The 24,488-nt window shown below is 42.4% G+C and overlaps 1 protein-coding gene across 1 annotated transcript in view; it reads right to left on the bottom strand.

Annotated features, from left to right (window-relative positions):
* LOC126298842 (toll-like receptor 6) overlaps positions 1 to 24,231 on the bottom strand; it is a 319,072-nt gene extending 294,841 nt beyond the window's left edge. The window contains exon 1 of the mRNA XM_049990329.1: positions 20,160 to 24,231. Coding sequence (XP_049846286.1) covers positions 20,177 to 23,887 — 3,711 coding nt within the window. The 5' untranslated portion in view covers positions 23,888 to 24,231 and the 3' untranslated portion in view covers positions 20,160 to 20,176. The remainder of the gene's footprint in view (positions 1 to 20,159) is intronic.
* Between the last annotated feature and the right edge of the window lie 257 nt (positions 24,232 to 24,488).

The raw sequence follows: 24,488 nt of genomic DNA, 5'->3' as shown, positions 1-24,488 counted from the left end.
AACCAGCGAAAGAATATTTTTGCAAGATACAACTTACGAACAAACATATAAAGATACCTTCATTCCTTCTTTCGTCGCTGCCGGTATTTTTGATGCTACATTGGAAAAAAGAGTAGCGAAACGAATACTTCAGATATTAGCTACAGATTTTACGACAAATCTTGTATGTGGCAGTCTCAGTGGTTGAAATACGCAGGTAACAGAGAAATATATTGACTGTTGATATCCAAAGGAGAGATATTTTGTATAATATGATACTGTCGATACTGGAGAGTGATGAAGAAACTTCAAATCATTAAGTGGATATATGACCACTGGAGGTACAGAACGTACCATTCTACATTGTATTGTCATTTGATTTGCAAATGGAAAATCTGAAGAACAAGTAGATAACCCGTACTTCGCATAGAAGCTCTCCTGAGTTCATATTCGGTGACAGAAATCCTCACAGCCACTCAGCTATATACATCTGCAGAGTCAGTGGACTATATACCGGTACACACTCTTTTTGAAATATCACACAAGTTTTAGAATATATAAAAAGCAGAAATAGATATCCAGGTTGCCAAAATCTGATCTGTGTGAAGAGCTCAGTGGAACCAAACCACTTCACGTAAAGGCAAATAATCTTCTTGGCAATCGTAATCCGTAGCCTCATGTACAGTTCGGAACAATTTGTACAGTGATTTATATGACAGCGTTACTTGTTTCCGGTCTTCTGTGATTATCTATTGTGACAGTAATATATTTTATTATTATTATTATTATTATCCCATGTCATATAAAATAGAACTCTTCTCTCGAATGCATGTATTGCTGCATTAAACTCTAGTTGTCACATCGCTCACCGTGCAGTATTCAGTGCCGGGAACAATTTTTTCAATACAACGTTGTTAAGGCTTTCGTGGCCACTTGTCGACAAACTCTCTGTTGGCTTCTGTCTCAGGTTCTTCAGCCGACGTTTGTCTGACGGTTTTTCTGACGTTTCGCCAGCGCGAGTAGCTAGCATTGTCAAAGCTTCACCCTCCATTGGTGGTGAACCCTCCGTCTACCATCAGCAATAGAGGATGAAGCTTCGACAATGTCATCCACTCGTGCTGGCGAAACGTCAGGGAAATCATCCCCAAACGTCGGCCGAAGAACCCTAGACAGAAGTCAACAGGTAGTTTGTCAATTTGATCTATAATCTGTGGTCACTAACGTATCGTACGATGGATCTTCAAATAAAACCCGCTGGAAGAGACTAAAAACGAAGAATAAGTAAATGCATATATTTGTTTTTATTATAGTCTTTCATCGCACTGTCTGCGACGAATAATTTGTGTTGCTGCTGGGTCCCGCCACAAAATACATCTATTACATTCTCGTCGGAGCAGTATTTTCAACAGCTGAAGTCACATGTCGCGTCTGTATATCAAGACTTTTCAGGGATGTCACCTCTGTTTCCAGTGGTGTTCGATCAGAAGGTCGATCGTCCATTGTCTCAAACTCCAGACAGCTTAAAGTTTTTGTGTGCACACAAACAACATGTCGGTAGTGCCTCGTAGGCTATTTCTCATGACTGAATTGTTAATGTCCACAGTCAGCCTTGACCAGGACACGTCAAATCGGCTGTTCCCTCACGGCCATCGTGAAATTTCACTACTAATTTAATAACATGCATTCTCGGCATGTGTTGCCCTGACACATCGACAATTCTCCGATATTTGGCGGCTGTCCGTTATTCGTTTAGCGTTAAAAATCTGGCACTGCTTTGGTCTGTGTTGCACGAAAGTGTCGAACTTGACGGTACTTCCACACGTCTGCGAGTGAGTCAGCTAAAAAAAAATTAAAAAAATCTCAAATCAGAATACAAGTGTCTGCAACAGATCTTATGCGCCAAACGTGTATTTTCAGTTTGACTGTCAATATATCGTATAACATTCTTTTAATGGATTTCATTTTAACATGTTTTACGAGTTCAACAGAGCATTCCACTTGCAAATGTGAAGCTGTTCACTGAAAAACGTTAAGTGTACTTTCAACTTTAGAGGTGAAAAGTCCAACTTACATGGCCCCAAACATGGCGCTTCGTTTAAAATGCGAAATTTAATACCGTCTGGACATCAACCTTCCCTAAATGAAACAAACGAAAGAAATAAGTATCGTTGCGGAACATAAAATGTAGTTGCATTTAGTGACACCGCTTCACTGACTGCACTCGACGTTTCAGAGGAACAATGGATATCATTGATGGCTACGAGCCGGAGATCCCGCGATCGACCCTCAGTAACTGCTTCGAATGAGATAATCTGGTGAAAGGGTTCTCTGATATTTATGAGGCAAAATCAGTAGTTACATGAATAAATAAGCAATGACATTAACACCTTAATAGTCAAAGTGGCTTCAAGTCGGCCGTCGTCACACGAGTTATCTCACGTTCACATGACGCTCTACGAGCTTTGTGACGTCACTTCCTGCTATTGTACGTTGTGGAGCCATTTTGCCACATGAAACACAAAACAAGTTCTGCGATATTTCGGCAAAGTGCCATGTAAAGTAGAACCAATACCAATCGAGAACGCTCTATACGTCATAGACGAAACCTGTCATACACCCTTTTGTCTTTTCCGTATTCATCTGACGCCCATACATAATTGGAGGGTTTTATGTTACAACGTACATCCTAGGAATCTATTTCTAAGTAGCAGCCCATTGAACCTCTTGACGATGCGTCGTTATTGGTACGATATGTTGTAATAAAATGACGGGAAACGTCATATTGGCGATTAAAGAATTTTCGTATTTAGTTATTTTCGTGTTACAATTCGTTCTTATTAAAGTAGGCCGAGGATATTCATCAAAAATAAGTCGTTCTTGGTCGGATTTCTTAGAATAAAATGTAACTTAATAACACATCGACGATTAAAGCTTTCAGGAGACCATAATATAAAATTCAGTGTCACTGATTCAAGGACTTCAGCGTAATGTAGTTGGTAGGGGCGCTGCGTCATGAAACTCTCGGCAGTGTGTTCGCGGCTCCCTTTTTTTTACCTTCATGGTTTCTAAAACGTTGTGGAACCTCCTTTTTAAATTAATAAAATTATTATCTGTAATATTCAATGTTATGTAAATGCAAGTTCATTCTCTCTCATGAGCGAGTTTGTCCGATTCTGTGAAATTTTATAAGCTGATGTCCCTACTGACTACGCAGAGAACATTCATTTCTGTTTTATAACATATTCATCTACATCTACATATACATGGAAACTCTGCAAATCACACTAAAGTGCCTGTCAGAGGGTTCACAGAATCACCTTCACAATAATTCTCTATTATTCGACTCTCGAACAGCGCTAGGAAGAAACGACTACCTATATCTTTCCCTGCGAGCTCTGATTGCCCTTCTTTTATTATGATGATCGTTTCTCCCTATGTAGGCCGGCGTTAACAAAATATTTTCGCATTCGGAGGAGAAAGTTAGTGATTGAAATTTCGTGAGAAGATTACGCCGCAACGAAAAACGCCTTTTTTTAAATGATTCCCATCCCAAATCCTGTATAATCTCCGCGACACTCTCTCCCATATTTCGCGATAATACAAAACGTGCTGCTCTTTGTTGAACTTTCCCGACGAACTCCATTAATCCTGTCTGGTAAGAATCCCAGACAGCGCAGTAGTACTCCAAAAGAGGACGCACAAACTTAGCGTAGGCAGTCTCTTAAGTAGATCTGTTACAGTTTCTAAGTGTTCAGCCAATAAAATGCATTCTTTGGTTTTCCTTCCCCACAACACTTTCTATGTGTTCTTTCCAGTTTCAATTGTTCGTAACTGTAATTCCTAGGTATTTAGTTGAATTTATGGCCTTTAGATTGGATTGATTTATCCAGCAACCGAAGCTTAGTGAATTCCTTTCAGCACTTATGTGAATGACCTCACACTTTTCATTATTTAGGGTCAATTGCCAATGTGCGCACCACATCTTTTCTAAATCGTTTTGCAATTTGTTTTGATCTTATGACGAGTTTACAAGACTATAAACGACAGCATTATCTGCAAACAATGTAAGACAGGTGGTCACGTTGTCTCCTTAACCCATTATATAGATACGAAACAGCAAAAGGTCTATAACATTACCTTGGGGAACACCAAAAATCACTTCTGTTTTAATCGATGACTTCCAGTCAATTACTACGAACTGTGACATCTTTGACAGGAAAAATAATGATTTTCTTTTTAAATTTGTGGTAAGATTCTATGGAACATAACTGCTGAGGTGATCAGTCCCTAGGCTTACACACTACTTAATCTAACTTAAACTGTCTTATGCTAAGGACAACGCACACACACACATGCCCAAGGAAGGACTCGAACCTCCGACGGGGCGAGCCGCGCGAAGCATGGTAACGCGCCCTGGAACACACAACTACCCCGCGCGGCTAAATCACGAACCCAGTCACATAACTGAGACGATATTATTTTTTGCACGAAATTTCACTACAAGCCGCTTGTGCCGTACAGTGTCAAAAGCCTCTTAGAAATCTAGAAATACGGAATCAATTTGAAATCCCTTGTCAATAACACTCAACACTTCGTGTGTGTAAAGAGCTAGTTGTGTTTCAAAATAACGATTTTTTTCTAAATTCTAGTGGATTTCCAGGTAATTCATAATGTTCAAACATAATTTTCACAGATACTGAAGTTTTTATTTATGTACACTACAGACAGAATAGCATAACTACTATATGAACAAGGGATGAAATGTGCATTTTAATAGACCAAACATAGGAATTTTACGTGTGTCAAGTTTTGTAAATAAACTGTGTGATTGTCGAGCCAAATGAAGCCGACAACTGCAGTTGGAGAGCGCTGAGAGAGTTAAATAATTTGAAGCAGCTCCACAGGTGTGCTGACAGTCCTGTCTCGTGACGTTGGAATTCCCATCAGCGTCATAGTCAATGTTAGCTTCCTCGTCCAATGTGAGAACGGCTTAAGACTTGCACAAACGTTAGAGCGACATGCGATTTTATTTATGGAGCCCATTCTAAGATTTCCGTCCCGCTGGTGTTCTGCATTTCATCACGAGTCCTTAACAGCCAACGATATGAAATCGCACAAAGTAATGAACATTTACGACAGGCCATTCTTCCGCGTGTCTACTCATTTAGTTGTTACCGCCACCAACTGCTTCCCAGTCGTTACGAGCATTGCGTTATTCGTAGTGCCTAACAAGAAACGTCAGTTGGCAATCTTCCAGACACGTTAAGTGCATTCAAGTCTGTTAAGTAAGTTACTTAACATCGGATTTTCTTCCTAATGTGCTTCGTAATCGCCAGCTTCAATCTATGAGACTACCAATTGACAGCTGCAAAATATCTCAAAGACACAGCAATGTAAAATATTTTTATCATAAATACTCGTATAACCTAAGATTGTTGCGAGTACTTACACACGAATCTTGGTTGAACGCCTTCACTGTAGGACTGACTGATGTGTGCCATTGTTTAACAGATATTAGTTTGGCTTGACCTTCAAATGACAGTGATGTCAGGGATTCGATACAACGCTTAAACAACCCACTATCCAAGTTCGACTGAAGAGTAACGCTCATAGCACACACCACATTTGCAAATACCGCTAAAGGTAAAGCATCATTTACTAAACGCTGATAATAATGCCACCTAATGGAATTAAAATTTTCTCTGCATTTTATTGTCTACAGAGCAAAGTAAAATTTCGTTCAGTCTACGGCAACTCTGTTTCTTTAACCTTCTACATCTACATCTACATCTACATGACTACTCTGCAATTCACATTTAAGTGCTTGGCAGAGGGTTCATCGAACCACAATCATACTATCTCTCTACTATTCCACTCCCGAACAGCGAGCGGGAAAAACGAACACCTAAACCTTTCTGTTCGAGCTCTGATTTCTCTTATTTTATTTTGATGATCATTCCTACCTATGTAGGTTGGGCTCAACAAAATATTTTCGCATTCGGAAGAGAAAGTTGGTGACTGAAATTTCGTAAAAAGGTCTCGCCGCGACGAAAAACGTCTATGCTGTAATGACTTCCATCCCAACTCGTGTATCATATCTGCCACACTCTCTCCCCTATAACGCGATAGTACAAAACGAGCTGCCCTTCTTTGCACCCTCTCGATGTCCTCCGTCAATCCCACCTGGTAAGGATCCCACACCGCGCAGCAATATTCTAACAGAGGACGAACGAGTGTAGTGTAAGCTGTCTCTTTAGTGGACTTGTTGCATCTTCTAAGTGTCCTGCCAATGAAACGCAAACTTTGGCTCGCCTTCCCGACAATATTATCTATGTGGTCCTTCCAACTGAAGTTGTTCGTAATTTTAACACCCAGGTACTTAGTTGAATTGACAGCCTTGAGAATTGTACTATTTATCGAGTAATCGAATTCCAACGGATTTCTTTTGGAACTCATGTGGATCATCTCACACTTTCTCTAGACAGACTTATAACTAGACATCTATGTATGAGTATCTTCTAAATATGATGCTATTCGTCGCTCTCTGTTGCACAGATTTTCATCCGACGAAACTGGCCTCTAAACAGGAATACAGTTAACCTGGTAATTTCAAGTTATTGTCGTAGAAAATAATAAAATTTTCTTGTATCAACGGATTTACTGTACCATGTGGATGCTCGTTTTCCGCCTGAGTCAGGACGTCATGACGAATAGTAATTGTATTGCATTTTATGTTAACCGGGGACCTAGAAACAACAGAGAGGCTCCGTTCCCGCCGCAGCCGCAGTGGTCCACAAACCCACGACGACCACCGCAGTCCACATCACTCCTCCGCCGCCCCATACCGAACACAGGGTTGTTGTGTGGTTCGGCCCCCGCAGAACCCCCTCACGGAACGTCTCACACGAGACGAGTGTAACCCCTATGTTTACGCTACAGTCTGGAACCGCGCGACCGCTACGGTCGCAGGTTCGAATCCTGCCTCGAGCATGGATGGCTGTGATGTTAGGTTTAAGTAGTTTTAAGTTCTAGGGGACTGATGACCTTAGAAGTTAAGTCCCATAGCGCTCAGAGCCATTTGAACCATTTTTTTAACCCATGTTTGCGTGGTGGAGTAATGGTGGTGTACGCGTACGTGGAGAACTTGTTTGAGCAGCAATGGCTGACATTGTGTAGCTGAGGCCGGATAAGGGGAACCAGCCCGCATTCGCCGAGGCAGATGGAAAACCGCCTAAAAACAATCCACATACTGGCCGGCTAACCGGACCTCGACCCAAGTACGCCGGGCGGATTCGCGCCGGGGACCAGGCGCTCCTTCCCACTCCGGAACGAAAAGTAATATTATTCGTCCCCATTCCGTTCCTGAAACTAAAATGATCGTAACGCTTTAGGAATGCTGCATAATTATTTTGCATGTTGATACAAGATAAGTGAGAAACATGTTTCATGTTTCTATTTAAGTTTCCAGAATATGAAAATTAACCGAAACTTTTCATATTCCACACAGCCACACAGTTTCAGCAGATATTTGTAACTTTTATTAAACTTAAAGCCACATTAGAAAATGTTACCACAGTAGTTCCAAATGGAAATGTAAGATTTCTAATGAATTAATGTAAAGACGTTGTAGTGTGACACATAATGAAGTGAAGGTTTTGCTGTTCTTGTATGACTGACATTCAACTAAAGTGTGATTCTTTGTTTAGCAAATGGTTATTAACTAATAGATGCCCAAATTTAGCATAACAGTGTTGTTGCCGAAAGGAGAAATAATTTGGCGGAGTTCTATATTAGTGCAACTTCTTCCGCTTTATAGTTGTTAATTTACAGCGAGATGATGCTAACAGATATGTTGCTTTATACGAAGAAACTCTCCATTCGCGAAAGAATTCATCTTCTGGGAGGTATTTCGCGACTAGGATCACCCAGATTTCGGAACCAGACATCTGCAGTCCCTTCAGCATTTATTTGTAAAAGTGACCTGGCTTTTTAGAAACTTCCACTTCAGGTGGGAATAGTAAATTGTACCAATCACAAGTATATTTTCTTTTCATGTTCCAACAGAGTCATGAATTAAGATCCAGCAGGACCACTCATTCTCATTTTAGTCATATTTCGAGCAGTCTACACGTAAGTCAACAAGTATATTCTGTGTCCACTACAAGGAAACTCACGCTTCGCGCCATGTTGGGAGCGTTTTGTATAGGATGCTCATCCACTCTGATAGGCAGTAATGGCATGAGTTATAGACAGTTACGTTTACGGTTCGAGAGGCGTAAATTATCTACATAATTTACGTGATCGAAATGAACCACAGCCAACTGTCTGAACTCGCATGCCACCTTCAGGCTACGCAGCAGGCCGTTATGGTACACTGCCGCTTTTCATTGCATTGCTAGCATTTTTCTCTATGACACGACACAACCAAATAATGCCTTTCAAAATATGAAAAGACTGTACTGTAAACATTTTTAAATGAAAGAGTTGCTTTTGTTGACTAGTGAAACCTCATGAATAATATTGGTGTACCCTATTCCTCAGTTGTCAATTCCGAACATTGGTTTACTTGAGGGCATCTAGTTAACTGATCCACTATTCATTTTTAGTATTGAGTGAGGGTGTTATTTTCTCGGGTTATTATTATGGTATAGTTCTTACTAGTCACCTAAATCCCCACGATTAACTTTGATTAAACAACGTAGCCACTGCTTTATTCTTACCTGCAAACGCGATCGAGTGTAATGCTCGACTACACGAATACACGAAACGGAGTCTCATTCCTTCGCTTCCACAATAAAAGTGGTGGTGCACAAATCAGACATGTGACTCGTATTCGGCCGTCGTTTGTGACCGAGCGGTTCTAGGCGCTTCAGTTTGGGACCGCTCGACCGCTACGGTCGCAGGTTCGAATGCTGCCTCGGGAATGGATGTGTATGATGACCTTAGTTAGTTATGTTTAAGTATTTCTAAGTTCTAGGGGACTGATGACCTCAGTTGTTAAGTCCCACAGTGCTCAGAGCCATTTGATCCAACTCGTATTCGGCAGGATGGCAGTTCGAATCCGCGTTCGGCCTTCCTGATTTAGGTTTTCCGTGATTCCCCCTAGTTGCTCCTGACAATTCCTGGATTGTTTCTTTAAAAGGACACGGCCGATTTCCTTCTCTCTCCTTCAAACAATTCGAGCTTGTGCTCCGTCTCTAATGACTTCGTTGTCGATAGGTCGCTAAACCTTAATCTTCCTTCCTTAGTTTTCTGCGATTTCCCTAAACTTAAGGCGAATACCGGAATGGTTGCTGAGAAAGCGCATGGTCGTTTTCGTTCCCCATCCTTCTCCTACACTAGCTTCTTATCCGTCTGTAATTATCTTTCCGTCGACGAGACGTTAAATTCCTATTTCTCTTACATCCTTTAAGTTCCATGTATTCGAGGAACTAGTGGGTGGGTTCGGTGTTTCGGCACAACGTCATATTTGCATGGGACATTGGGAGAGGGTAGTAAATAAAAGGCTACAGGACGTAGTGCTGTAAGTCAAGTAGCATCACATACTGCGAGCGAAAGCACATGACGTGTATTCGTTTTTTTGAGAGGGGACAGGTGTGTTGCGCATCGTACTACGAACACAGCAGCACGGCGTCAGTGAGCAGAATTCGTCCAATTAACTGAAATCCATTAAGCTTTATTGTGGGCTGGCTGGGGACTGTAAGATCCATTCTGAGAATTCTGCAATACGTTGAAAATAGAAAGCCTATGATCTATAAAGTTTGGCGCGGGTGGTCGAAGGGTGATGTATATATTTGCCAACGGGATCGCATACTATGGCCGTATACGGATCAACTCATGAACAACCACATCAGACGAGAAGCCATTTCTGATCCTCGACTAACGCATCGGAAATTAGGAAATCTTTTTACCTGACAACGCCCGCTAGAATGATTAGTACGGATTTACTGGCAACTGGGCTACGAGTATGGCTTGCGATATCCACATTCATCTCAAATCGCATAACCGTGCAGCCAGCCTGCGTAAATGTGGCGAAAGACACAACTGCAGTAATGAATGAAAAGTTGTTTTCGGTAACGATAGCAGGTCATGACTTAGCGTGAGTGATGATTCTCTGCTAGGATAAATTTGACGCTTGATCAAGCACTGATGTACGGTTCCTATTCTGGGCATAATCATATGGGTAGCCGCAGCCTACAACAATTTACGCATCTCTCGAGTAGACTGAGGACACATTCAAGTGTTTAGGAAACACTTGCAAATGGGCTACATCAAAAGTATATTTCCTAATCACTTCTTCCATTAGCCGGTGTTCCCTAAAAGCTGATCGTAGCTTCCTGACCAGTAGGATCACAAGACCTCTTCGTCATTGGGCATGCATTTGACATGATGGAACAACCTCAGGTGCGGGCTGTATAATCGGTGATATTCTTTCATCTACTGTGACAAATAGAGTCGGTGTAGAGGAATACTATCTCTCATGATGATTTTCATCATGAAATTGGGCACTATAATCGTCACTTCGCACTATTACTAAACTGCATTGTAGTTAGGAAAGGCTAAACTAGTTTCTTAAGGTGTAGTCTGAAACTTCAAGTGCGGTTAGCCCTATGATTTAGATTACACACTTATTCTTGGTTATCTTGCTATGTCAAATTACAATAAAAATTCCAGCTCTCGATGATTATCTCCACCGTCTTTGACAGAAACAACTAACTGTCATAAATGTGATTGGGAGACAAACGTCATCGTGAGGCCATGCTTCCAAAGATCATGTCGATATTTCCGATACTAGTGGTTCTTGTTGGAGCGTAAGCAACAAGTCGAATTTCTCTGTGGTCTCTTAACATCTATAACCCACTTCCGAGCATAATTCAAATTATAGCTGCTGTTTCTGTTAAAGTTACTGCTGAAAATTTTCATCTCAACAGCCTCTTTGATGACTGTTTCTCTTTAGATTGATTCGTAAGATAAAATTTTTATCCCATGAAAGATAATGTTATTTATATTTGTGAGACCGTCTTCAGCAACCGCAGATTTTTTTAAACCAATATTTTTAATGCAATTTTGGTGTCGTACGTACTACATGGAGACTTTACGAATTCATTGATCGATATAGTTGCTTCCACAGTATCCAAAACTGTCCTAAACTGGGCAGAGAACTTCTATCAGCTTCTTGGGCGGTCGGAAAATAGGCCTTATGCTTTGTCTAAACAAGACCCTTTATATATTACTAGATCGTAATAGGTGACCATGTGATACTGAATATGTTCGTGTTTCCATTTCTTGGAGAGAGTTAACTTGATACTACAATCCCCATAGCTAACGATGGAATACGGTTTCATGCATGTTTTCTACGTTACGAAATTATGCATCGAAATGGAGAACAGCGTGCACCACGAATGTAGAATATGAAACAGAAACGCCTCTGAGTCACCTATATGACCTGTGGCTTCCTGCTGAAAGAATGCGATAGGAACACAACGAAGCCTACACTTTAGGGTGTTGTTTAGTGGATGGAAGTCTGTAATCCTCTTCTTGTGGTGCGAGGAAGAGATATCTGCATGGTGAAGCACGGCTGCGGTCTCTGTGATAAGGGTGGCTGCTGCAAGAGCGATGAGCTCCGTGCCCGTAATTCATAAGTTAACGCACTCACCGTCAAGTAATACTATTAAGATTACAACGTCACATAAACATGCTTAGTTTGCTCAGTTACCTGTAAACTCTGAGTATACAAACGCTGATAACGTGTCTAACACACTTGTAGAATTTGTACATTCATAACGTCTTTCTTTGAAATGTTGAAAAGAAAATCATAATATAATCGACAACATCATTGAAGAGATTATTTAGAACCAGTACGTTTCACACCATTATACAAAGATACCAATGACTCATACTGTGATAAGAGCAATGAGAATGGAACTCCACTTCTCAGCTTCTTCTGAAGTTGGCTATACAGTCATAAAAGTGTTACCAAAACAGCACCGGAGCCACGGTTTCAGCAGAATGAACGAAAGAGTTAAGAACTCCGTAAGAAAAAATAGGGAAGACGAATATATATATATATATATATATATATATATATATATATATATATATATATATATATATATATGATGGATACACGAAAATACTGTACTTATATCACTGCAGTTACTTATAACTACCAGTTCACAAACGTTCGTAACGATTTGATTCTATTTCTGCATCGATGGGCAAGTCGGATCACAGGATGCTTCACCATTCCATACCTAGAAGCTTTTCTTGATTATTCGGGGCTTTTACGACGTCTTTACTGAAATAAATCATTTGTAATATCCGTTGATAACAGCTAAGGCTCTCAGGAAACTCCACAAATAAAAAAGTTGAGATGATGTCCATAATGTAAAATTTGTTGGTAGGAGAGGTTTGGGGGATATAACTTATTTGAGTGGACAACATCTTTTTTTTACCACTTATACCTCGTCCTCTAACACTTTATAACTACCTTGGTTGCACGTCGAAGTCTTACTTGTGACGCGCCAAAGATGTAGGAAATAATGAAGCACAAGATGAAAAGTTAAAAAGAAAGATAAGGAAGTCAGAAAGGACTGGTGTTTATATTTGTCTTTGGAGCAGAATCGAAAGTCAGCGTTATAGAGAAAGTTTTGAATACATTAAGCATTTATCTGGGCTATAGGAACAGAAAAGGGAACTATTTCTTGTAGGAATAAAGAATCGTTAAATACAGCATTCTTCCAGTGTGGTTTGTAGAATAGAAATTTAATCGCTTGAAGCAGCATTGCTGAGAGAGTCGCAAAAGGGGTCAAAGATGTTTGTACAGAAAAAAGTAGCTTAACAAATCATACAAATGATCAGCATGTTGTAATAATATTTGCTGCGGAAGAGTCGCCTACTGTAGCTGTAAAACTAACTTGTTCTATATCGTAGCAAGAGTTCGCCATTATGATCCCGGAACCATGCAGATAATTAACTAACATCTAAAATTAACAAAGAAAATACGTTCAAAAACAGGAATATAATATGGTCATATCTTTGAAACAACACCGTTGTCTACAACTAGTTCCCGTCACACCGTTTATGCAAATCAACTGTGAGGAAATTTCTCAGTATAGAAATTATTCACTAGCTGAATTTTAGAGCAACAAATTATTGTTATAACGTATGTAAAGCACGTGTGTATACTTCTTCACTGCATGCGATTAGCAAACATTATCTAGACATTTGAATTGGATGTCACACCCATCAAACTACTATGATGACTGATTTCTCTAAATTAATGTCCGGCAGCCATATTTATGACTCTACGGAACGCAATGGTGCTCTGCATTTTCATAAGTTTTCGGAAATAATTACACAATTCCCAAAATTTCTACTGTTAACTGATTTAGTGAAAGAAAAAAAATTGTTACTGGTCGCTTTTAAATGCTGCTACATGGATGAATATGACTGTCCATCGTTTTGGTAAATAATGTCATTTCTATTTATTTATACGCCTTCCATAGAGTACAAAGCTAACTCTATCAAAAAGTAATGGCTTTTTCGGTGCAGATACCATTACGCATAACAACATTCAGGAAAAAAAAAACGTTATGATGCAATCTGATGTTGCATTATTATTATTCTTTTTTTCTGATGCCATTGGGCTCTTCTGATTGTTTTCCTGCCCGAAAACGTTTTATTACTTTACATTGCAGGAGCAGCGCTGTATAAAAATATTGCTATCCATGAATATAGTTTTATCTGCCCTAATATACGAAATAACGTTCGACCGGGAGGAACTGAAATTATTATCCCTACAACTGTGGTCGCAGAAAGGAAAATGCAATAAAAGTGGATTTCCATCGCCACTCAGGACAAACGAGTTTGTGTTCCGCCCCAGTAACAGCAAGGTTTTGTTAAAAAAGAAAAAAAGCATCATTCGCTGCATTAGAGCAGTCGTTAATTCGAAAGACGTACGCAAAAGCTGTGTAAATGGGCGTTTTCAAAGCACTTGCAGTTTTATCGAATACTGGTATACTTCTGGCAGTTTGTCAATTCTCTTCGTATATCAAATGGACAGAATGAATTTAAACATTTGCGTGAAAGGATATGATTTGATTTTCTAAAGCTAGCTTGGAAGAAACCGTTTTCAAAATAACACTGTGTAAATTACGTTGTAAATATTTCAAAGTTAAATAAAATTTTTTATTTTGAATATGGGCGTTTCATCTAATTGATTTTGAAGCCAGGAGACCTTAGGAGTCGTTTGTTAAAAGCGCCGACACACACATACACACACACACACACACACACACACACACATATATATATATATATATATATATATATATATATATATTTATATCACTCGTTATCATCACTTCATACTTTTCATTATATTTCTTTTTAAACGCCCCTGCCTTGGTCCACATGATTACAGTTCCTTATATTAACTAATACCAACTGTTCACTTCCGTGACCTACATTTTTTCAACACTGATTTTCAAATTAGTGGAAGTATTACGTCCCATAGCGTAATTTGAACATTATTATATATTCTTATCCAAAACTAGCCTGCAAGATTTGCGCATTGTATAATACGTGAATGCCATGTAGCGCCGTGTTGATATTAAAAACTAAATGTTACGAAATTATCCTTTAGTAGGGCAAAGTTATCTGTGAAGCTCATCAACGGACCTTTTCATAAACTAAATGTGTACGAACCCTCTACGTATTTGTAAATAGAGACCACATGCAACAGGTACAGAGCGGAGGCCAAGATGCAGAGAGTATGATCCAAGTTAAACACTTCTGAAAAGTTTCATTGTTTTATTATCACTTTCCGCTAGACGAACTGTTTTGAATTCTGATTCCATTCGTCCCAATCTGTCGTCTTCTTCATTATCCATACGCTATATACAACTTGTTATCAGTAAGATGTGAGCCAGTATTTGGTCGATTTAAGCTGTCAGATCCAACGAAAATTATTTAAATGTTTTGTCGAAGCATTTCTTTTTTATTAGATCGTCATACCCGTAAGCATTCGAAGGCATTGTGCTGAGGCTTCCCGTTTCTGCATAGTAACATACAACTTCATTGGTTATATTGGTTCGTATTATGAACTTATTGCTACTTTTCAATGACTGCACTATATACACACAAATATTACGTTATAGCTGAGTTCAATAGCATTAAATTACATCTGAGCTGGCTGCTGAACAAAAGTCCATTTCAGAAGACTGCACGTCATAAAAATCTTTCAGTGAATGAATTATTCGAGAATTACGTATTTGCAAACAATATAATGCTACAAAATGTTCAAAGTATTCGGTAGCAAATCGTGTCGTTCCACGTAATAACGTCAAAGCCTCTATCTTCAACCATAAAGTTATCGTTGACGATTTGGCACTCGACGAGATTAATGCATGATCACACATTTGATGAAAATCTCTCCAGTTCTGAGCCTGGTGGCAACATCTTTGACACTTAATTTCAACGCCGTCATCCGTCACCCGTCATCCACAGAAATGTGAAAACTACAAGAAAGAGCAAGTTTACTGAACAGTTTTTTGTAGAAAAAATACGAAGGAAGCAATTTAATGAAGTAGCTTTTCAGCCCTTGAATAAGGACCGAGACGCAAATTAATTAGTCATTAGTTTCTATCTACTAGATACAACACAAATATTGCTTGTCATGAAATATAATGATTCATATACTATGAGCTGATAACAGGAGAGCAACGACATTTGGAACCAAGTGAAACTTAAGGTTTACCTGGCGTATAGAGCGTTTAAATAACTTACAGGAACGCAAAGTGCGCAAAGTGCGATATTTCGGTAGGTGAACACATAGAACTCCACCTGTGAATAATGGAGGAACAGTAACTGTCAGATATGAGAACCTTCGAAAATGTTTCACTATACCTTAACACGAATATCATTCAATGATTAACCTGTTAGTATCTCAGATCACGTCATTAGTCATTCTGTAAGAAGAAACTTCCTCTCATAGAAATTAAATTTCTTCGTGCTCGTAATGATTAATAAGAAGGAAGAAGGAGACAGGAGACTCAGTGGCAACTTGGTCGTACTTTCCTCACTACTTCAGACATAGCGCTGTGCATTGCTATAACATTTCCGCATCAACGGATCTACACGAGGCTGTTTCAGAGCTTTCCTTCATTTCCTACAAAGTAGCTATGTCCTTTTTTTTTAGCTTTCAGGCGCAAGTTCCATATACAACCTACTGGAAAAACTGGAACACCTGGATTATTACTAATTATATACGCGTGAATTCCAATGAATATCAACAACAATTAATATTTCAGGTAAGTATGGCCGGGCTGTAAATTGTAGAAATGCACTGCAGAAAACTACTTTAAGTAAAGCTTCCAATAGAAGATGACACTTTTAGTTCCAAAATATTAACAAGCAATATGGAAACGTAATATGGCGTGTGACGCGGTCGTTGCAGGAACAAACATAAACAATAGTTACGGGCTCGGATTTAGTAAATTAAATTTATAAGTCTTATGACCGAACGCGTTTATGTTCCATTACTTAGAAGTATTTGACAGATTTTGGGTTGAAGGGTCTTTGACTGTCATTTTACTGAAGTAAATTCGTCAGCATACGTGAAGTAATGAATATTATTTTGCAAATCGTTATATCACTTAAATATATTTAAAGGTGGAAACTATAAGAAATGGACTGTGTAAAAGTTATTATTATCGATAAAACTGTCAGCATTAACCGATAAAAAACATCCTGTTTTAGAGACAGCTCAGCTGAAAACCAGAATAACACGTTATACTGCTCCAAAATATGTTCTGTAGATAATTACAAAGAACTTGTGTGTGGAACATACACAAAGGAATATTCTCGTAGCTTATCTTCAGTCACTAAAATGCGTATATACAAAACGCGTTTATAGGTATAACAGAGTGCATGGAACTGTAAAAATACAAAACCCGTTATTTTTTCAGTAGGTCACACTGCTAAAGAAAAAAATTGTGTGTACGGTGGAATGTGTAGAATACACAAAGTCATTTTACTGGCGTGTGGTGCTCGCTGCTGTTACAAAATACAACTGAAAACTATTTAATGAACAATAGAATGTGGCGGATCCAGCATGCTTTCAGAAACTGATAAAAACTTTATTTTTCATATATCGGAATTCACTAATTCCAAGGATCGCATGTTTTAGACAACAATATAATAACTTACATTTCATCCTCTAGAAAACCATGCCCACTGAGTCCTCAATATTTGTATGACGCTGTACAGCATTCATTTTCTAAATTAGACATCTCCTGAAATACATGTCACTTTCTGAAATAAGGAAATAGACAAGTTATGCATAAAGCAAAACTGTTGTTTATATATGGAAGTACTGGTCGTGGTTTCTGTAACATATGAAATGAATTTTCACGCTAATATGTCATTTTCCCCTTTGCTAGTCGTTACCAGTTTACCGTTCACAAAAAAACTGGTCTTTCATCATCATTCAGTAGACAGGCACATATCAAAGATTACACAACATATTGACTCGCCACCATTACCTGCAAGTCCTCCGCATGAGGACATATCTCTTATCATTGCAGCAGTAGTGTATTTAACAACATACGAGATTAAGTATCTAAAACTCTCCGAGTAATATTGTACGTGAATGATATAATTTACAACATAGTTGTGCTATTGTGGTGAACCGTGCGGGCTATAAAACTTCATATCCGCACGATAAATTTTGTTGATGATTTTAGCTGAGCAGAGAGACTTTGCTAGTAATACATTGTGGTGGCGAACCCGTCATACAATAAAGGAACGCAAGGCATTGCCGTTGCAGTGTCGCTTCATACAATCCGCAGCTTAACGGAGCTCCCCTAGCACGCCAAGAAAGCGTGTCAGCGTTCCGGCAGTTTATAACCGGCATTATTTACTACGAGCTAATAAATGACAGCGTCTCGCTGCCAAGTTAGGGGAGCTGCAGCATGCACTACATCAATTACATCGTAATTCCCTACTAATCCTGACGTGCCTAATACGAAAAGGCAAGAGCAATATGTAATGGCGTTTATTGCCATATTTATTGTGAACTGTTTACATCGTTCTCAACGAAAGTAGCTAAAAATTAAATAAGTTTGTCGACGTAATTGGTCATCGTTTCATTACTTTTTAAGCAACTTCCTAACTCACAGAACAAAAAGAATGTGAAAGACTATAGTAATGTCACAGAACCAGTTTCAGCAAAAAGAAAGAGAAGCGAGTACAACATCAGTATCGCATATAATATTGTCTGTGAATCATTAATAATTGAAATAGATTGTTTTCCGCATGTTTAATCGGTTGGTTGCTTATGCTCTCACCATCATCCGACACATAAGATAAATACCAGCATGGGACTCAAAATCGCAGGAAAAAATGAAGGATATGATAGTCACTGAAGAAAAAAATACTCCCAACACTTTTTTGTTTCTATTCGCTACAGTTGGCTAGCATCAATGGTTATCAGGAACTTCTATGTACCATATTTACATTTTTCTCCGTGAGACACCGATAACGAAGCTACGGAGTAAATTTGGTGCCTGGAGGTTAATTATTTATTCGGTGTTACATAAACGTTAAACGTAGAGGACTTGCAAGACGATACTCACCTACGAGACGGACTGCGAGAAGAGTTAAGGATCTACTCGGAACCCAAATAGGATAATTTGCAGGATCAACCGAATACCTAACATAAACTGGCTGGACTGGCGTCAGCCAGTGTAACTGTAATTATGAATCCTGAAATAAACACTGTGTCATCACACTTAGGAATAAGCTTTACCTTTGTCACCCAGTCTTTATCCTTTCTGAGGAGAAACCATACACGCGCCCACAGAGGTACATACAAATTACTCAGTTTCAGAAGATGGGAGTGTTATGCTGCAAATACTCGCTGATGTATGCAGTTCTCTGAAGTCTTACAGTGAAATTTAACTGTCGAAGTTCGCCACACTCTGAATATGATAAAAAACAGTTGGTTGAAACATGTGGAAGTTTTATCTGTAAGCTTAATTACAGATGTTATCATGTAACGTCACAATGAGTAACTTGTTGAATATTAACTGCATATACTCACTAGTACTAATTCGTCAGAAATAGAATTACGTAAATCTTGAGTCATACTTAAGTAACGAGGCACTCCTGTTACAATTGTCACTTATTTGGGTCCCTTACAAAGAGATTTACTAGTACATCAACAGTTCATTCGATCTCTTAATCAGATACGTACTTGTACAAACTCATAGACATCAGTGACATCGTTTGGTACCCATGAGCAGGAATCATGAATGATAATACTCAGTCCATGTGAGTGCGTGAACGAGTAACGTTTACATGCGTGACGATGATAAAGATGGTAGTAGATAACAGCGAAATGTAGAAGAGGAAGGGCAGTGGGAAAGCAAAATGAAGTTCTCGAATTGCAAAATTCCTAATCGGTTAGTCTGAAATACGCGACTAACAAACGAGTGAACGAGTGGTTTGACTAAATAATAAAAGGTATAATAACAGAACTTCGTTATACAGATACAAAAGACGTTATTTTAACTCTTAGATTACCTCCAGTTCAGATTGTACAACGAAGAAACGAATAGGCGAAAGTTCTCATCTCATTTTTTGGCGTATAAACAGATCTCTGAATTTTCGTGCTTATTGACAATTTTACTAGCCAGGAAATTACTGGTGATCCAAGTCTACTCGCCATCTATGTCGGATTGACGAATGTCTAAAAGCAAAATAAATGTTTTCAGGTCAGTGTGACAATGCTGAATCTTGTTATTGTTAAGGTTATTAAAATTTCGATATGTTGCCCAAAGATGTGACGTGGAGCAGCATTCTTCACAAGTTGATTTCAGAACAATACGGATATACAACAAGGAATTGTTACGTGCCGAACCATACAGCTGAAATACACGACTTTATCTCTCACCCTAAAATGACAGTGTTGTGACAATAACGGCATCAGGCGACACACATTTTCGTACGAATGCTAAATCTACGACTGGTAAGGACAGTCTGCGGGTTCCAAGTACGGGAAAATTGCCAGGGAAGGGAAATATACGAAAAGAAGGGCCGTAAGTTTCGGTAAATGGTAGGTCGGTAATCGGCGAGGTGCAGATGAGGCGTAGTGGCAGAAAGGAGAGTGGACGTACCTGCGGCGGAATATGCGCTACGCCCACAGCGGCTGTGGCTGCGGGGCGTCCCGGGGGAAGCGTGCCGGCGGCGGCTGGCGCGCCCTGGCGCTTCCGCGGCCGCGCGCGCCCTTCTTGGCGTCGGGCATGGCGAGGCGCAGCTTCTGCCAGAACAGCCGGTCTCCCCACTCCACGACGGTGGCCGTCTTCAGGTAGAGCCGCAGGTCGGGGTCCAGGTCGCGCTGCGACACGTCGCCCAGCGAGACCACCACCAGGCGGCGGCGGCGCTCCTTCAGCACCTGGTGCAGCGCCGACTTGAACTCGAAGCGGCACCACTCGGACTGCACGAAGTTCTTGGAGAGGACGACGACGGTGCGCCGCGACGACTCGACCGCCTCGACGACGGTGTCGGCGATGTAGGCGCTGACGTTGAAGTCGCGGTAGTGCAGGCACAGCCGGAACGGGGGGTCGCCCTGCTCGAGGCCCGGCGCCAGCACCTGGCTGACGAAGGCGTCGTCTTTGACGCTGTAGCTGACGTAGGCGTCGAAGAGGCGGTCGGCGTGGTCCTCGTGGAAGGAGGCGGTGGCCTCGTAGCAGTTGCGGAAGCGGCAGCGCGACGTGGCCCAGGCGCGCAGCTGGCGGCGGTAGTAGAGGGCGGCGGAGAGCGCGGCCACGGCTGCGAGGAGGCCGGCGAGCGCGAGCAGCGACAGCGGCAGGTAGTCGTGCACGTCGCGCCGGCCCACCGCCTTCGTCACGCTGGCCACCAGCGCGGCGCACGTGGCCGCGTCCAGCTGCGCCACGGCCGGCCCCAGCGCGCACACCACGGCCGACGCGCCCTCCACCTTGCCGTAGTTGGCGCGCAGCCAGCTGCGGAACTGCCGCGTGTACTCGCAGTCGCACGACCAGGGGTTCCCCGCCAGCCCGATCTCCACCAGGTACGGGTTCTGCGACAGCACCCACACCTCGAATCTGGTCAGCTGGTTCCCGTCCAGGCGCAGCACTTGCAGCTGTTTCATGCGCACGAAGGTTCGGTTGTTGATCCTGCGGAGTTCGTTGTCCTGTAGGTACAGTTCGTGCAGGTTCTCCAGTTTCTCCAGTTCGAAACCTTGCAGCTCTCTCAACCGATTTTTTTCCAGGTGTAAAATACTCAACTGCCACAAACCGCTGAACGTGTTGTTATATATGGCCTCTATGTTCGAATTATTAGCGTACAGAATCTTCAGATTTTTTCTTCCTATGAAAGAATGGCTGGATATTTCTCCGAAATTATTCCCGTCTATGTAGACCTCTGTGGCGTCCATCGGGATGTTAACCGGCATTTCGGTGTAGTCTGCATTCGTACAATCGACGATGTTAGCGGCCCAAGACTCGTCGTGGTAACAGGTACAATTGGGCGGGCACGTCATCTCGCAGTCGCACGCGTCGAAGTCGCAACAGTGGCACAGGGCGAAGCAGTGAGTCTTGTACGTACACAGAAACTGTGATGGCTCGGCTTCCACCAGTGGTATGTAAGTACGGTGACGGTTGTAGATGAGCTTGCAGTATATGCTCTCCAGATCCTTGACGTGCGGGTGCTGGCGTAAATGGTCGAGGCTGTTGATTCGCTGGAGCCACTCCATGTCGCAGTCGCATTGGAACGGGTTTCCCCCTATGTAGAAACTAGGCAGCGGCTTACCGTCTTCTATCGGCGACAGAAGCATTGCGTTCAGTTCCATCGTCACGATCTGATTTGCGTACAAGTCTACCCTCGTGAGGTTAACCTTCTTTAAGAAAGTGTGTGGCTCGACGGTGTGTATCAGGTTATCGTTTAGAAATAACAACTCGACACTGTCTGGAATCGAAGCTTCAGAGATGTGCGTTAGTTTGTTGAAGCTCACGTCCAGCGTCTGTATTCGTAACCTTTCTTCCAGCCTGTAGTGGTTGCCGAGTTCTTCTATGTTGTTTTTGTGCATGTCGAGCCACTGTAAGCTCATTGGGACGAGAGCGTAATCGAACCAGCTTAAATTGTTGTCAGATATATTCAGCCACAGCAGACTGTGCACATTTACGAAGAGGCCGTTAATATCTGTCAGCAAGTTGGCATCTAGCCTAATGGCCTGCAAATTTTTGCTGTCATCAAATGCACCCTGTTCGACATGTTGTATTTTGTTTCGCGCTAGATTGAGTATCTGCAAGGACGGGAGTTCGTCAAAAACGTTTTTACTTATATTCGTGAGATGGTTTCCTATGAGCCGTAAGCCGTACAGATTATTCATCCCAGAAAATCCCGGATCGTCTAAGTCTTTAATGAGATTCTCCCCTAAATCTACAGTTCGTAAGAGACGCATCTCGTGCAAGGCCTTTGGAACAGATGTGAGCGCGTTGCCGTTCAGATTCAGATCTTGCAAGCTGCTACAATTACGAAATGCCTCAGGATGAATATCTTTAAGATGGTTGTTGTCGATAGAGAGAAGGCTCAACACGAACAATCCGTTAAGTGCATATGCATCCAGCTGACTGATTTTGTTGTGAGAAAGTGACAAAGTATGTAGGTTGTTCATAGGAGAAAATGTGTCCGCGGGTATAGCTTCCAGTTCATTGTGGTTCAGGTTAAGTATCTGTAGGGTGTACAGATCACGGAAAAAAGACGGATCTAGCTTTGATATCCGATTATGCGACAGGTTTAGGAGAACAAGTCGTATCAATCCAGAAAATGTTTCACTGTTGATCCAAGCACTAGTTAGTTCGTTGCTGGAAAGATCTAAAAGAAGCAGGTGGCCAAGGTTAGTGAAGAGTTTCGGAGCAAGCACACTAATGGAATTATTCTGAAGATGTATTTCTTTTATTACTGACGAACAGTCGAGGAAGAGCTCAGGGGGAAGTGCAACTACTCCATTATTAGAAAGGTCAAATACCTGCAGCGATTTGAGTCCTCCGAGCGCTTTGTCGGCAACGGTAGTGATGGAGTTGTCGTGGAGAAGTAGAGCTCGTAAACGCCGGAGGGTGCTGAAGCCGTTCGGTGGCATCAACACAAACTGATTAAATGATGCGTCCAGCACTTGGATATCGAGTCCACACGGCGGTTCCTTGGGGACCTGTTGGGCGGTCTCCGGCGCCTGTTCGTCTGGAGAACTCATTAACGGTTGAGGTACGGCCACCCTTTCGCGAAAGCCCATCTCAGTTATGTCCTGCAGCCGGTTCCAGCTGACGTTGAGCGTGACCAACGTCGTCAACGGGCAGAAGATGCCGTCGGGGAAGGACCAGATGTTGTTGAAGCTGAGATCGAGTCTCTCGAGCTGCGGCACGGGGTCGAAGCTTCGCGGCGACATCTCGAGGCTGAAGGCGGGCCAGTCCGAGTTGTGCGTGCGGACGGTGAGGTTGCGCAGGTCGCGGAGGCCGGCGAGGGCCGCCGAGGGCCACTTGGCCAGCTTGCAGTAGTCGACGGCCAGCTCGCGCAACCGCGACAGGTGCGCCAGCCCGCGCTCCTCGACAGAGCTGCGCCACCGCACCGACGCGTCGCACTCCACGTGCAGCGACGTCGTGTGCTCGGCCGGGATCACGCTGAAGTTGGTCGTGTCGAACTCGCTGTTGACGGTGCGCAGCTTGCACGTGAGGGCCACGTCGGCCGAGTCGCGCAGCCGGTGCCACTTGCAGTCGTCGGGCGCCTCGTAGCGCAGCGGGGGTGGCGGCGGCGGCGGCGGCGCCTGCTCGGCCACAACCACACCCACGGCCAGCAGCGCCAGACTGACGGCCACCGGAGACGGTGCCATTGCCCTGCGGCCGCAGCTTCACCGCAATTCACCTCAGCCGCCCGTGCGTGACCGCCCACTCAGCCACGCACGTCTCCAGCCGCGAGCCGGCATTTTCGCACAGTCGATAAACAGCGTCTTCCTTCGCTCGTTCTTACGAAATGACCTCTAGAATTCGTGAATCTTCTTAGTGGACAGCTATTTTCTGCAGACGGCAGCCTTTTGCTCGCACTCAGACCGCCGGGGACGCGACTCGATCGCGTCCTCCCATTACGCGGCAGCACGGCGCTCGGGTGCACGACGGAGAGATAGCGCGAGGAGCTAGATGTATACCCCACGCGTCTGACGCCTTCGGCTCGCGAGCCGAAACTGATGCTGCTGCGTGTCAGGCTACTGCGGGTTCTCGCCGTGTGGAAACTGTCGGAGGGTGGGGGTAGGGTAGCGGCCCGACCCGACTGCGCCCGAAAGCGGCCGAGCGCCAGGGTGCACTTCGCGCCGTCAACATTCACTCACTCCGCTGTGACGCTTAGCTTAGGCATTTGCGCCGCGTCACTTCGGGGTTACTTCGCTGCCGCGAAATCACACGCTTTAGGGATCTTTTTTCCCTGGAGACGCTAGAGCA

Source organism: Schistocerca gregaria, chromosome X (assembly GCF_023897955.1).
Source record: "Schistocerca gregaria isolate iqSchGreg1 chromosome X, iqSchGreg1.2, whole genome shotgun sequence".
NCBI classification, from domain to species: domain Eukaryota; kingdom Metazoa; phylum Arthropoda; class Insecta; order Orthoptera; family Acrididae; genus Schistocerca; species Schistocerca gregaria.
This window is presented reverse-complemented; position numbering and strand designations above follow the sequence as displayed.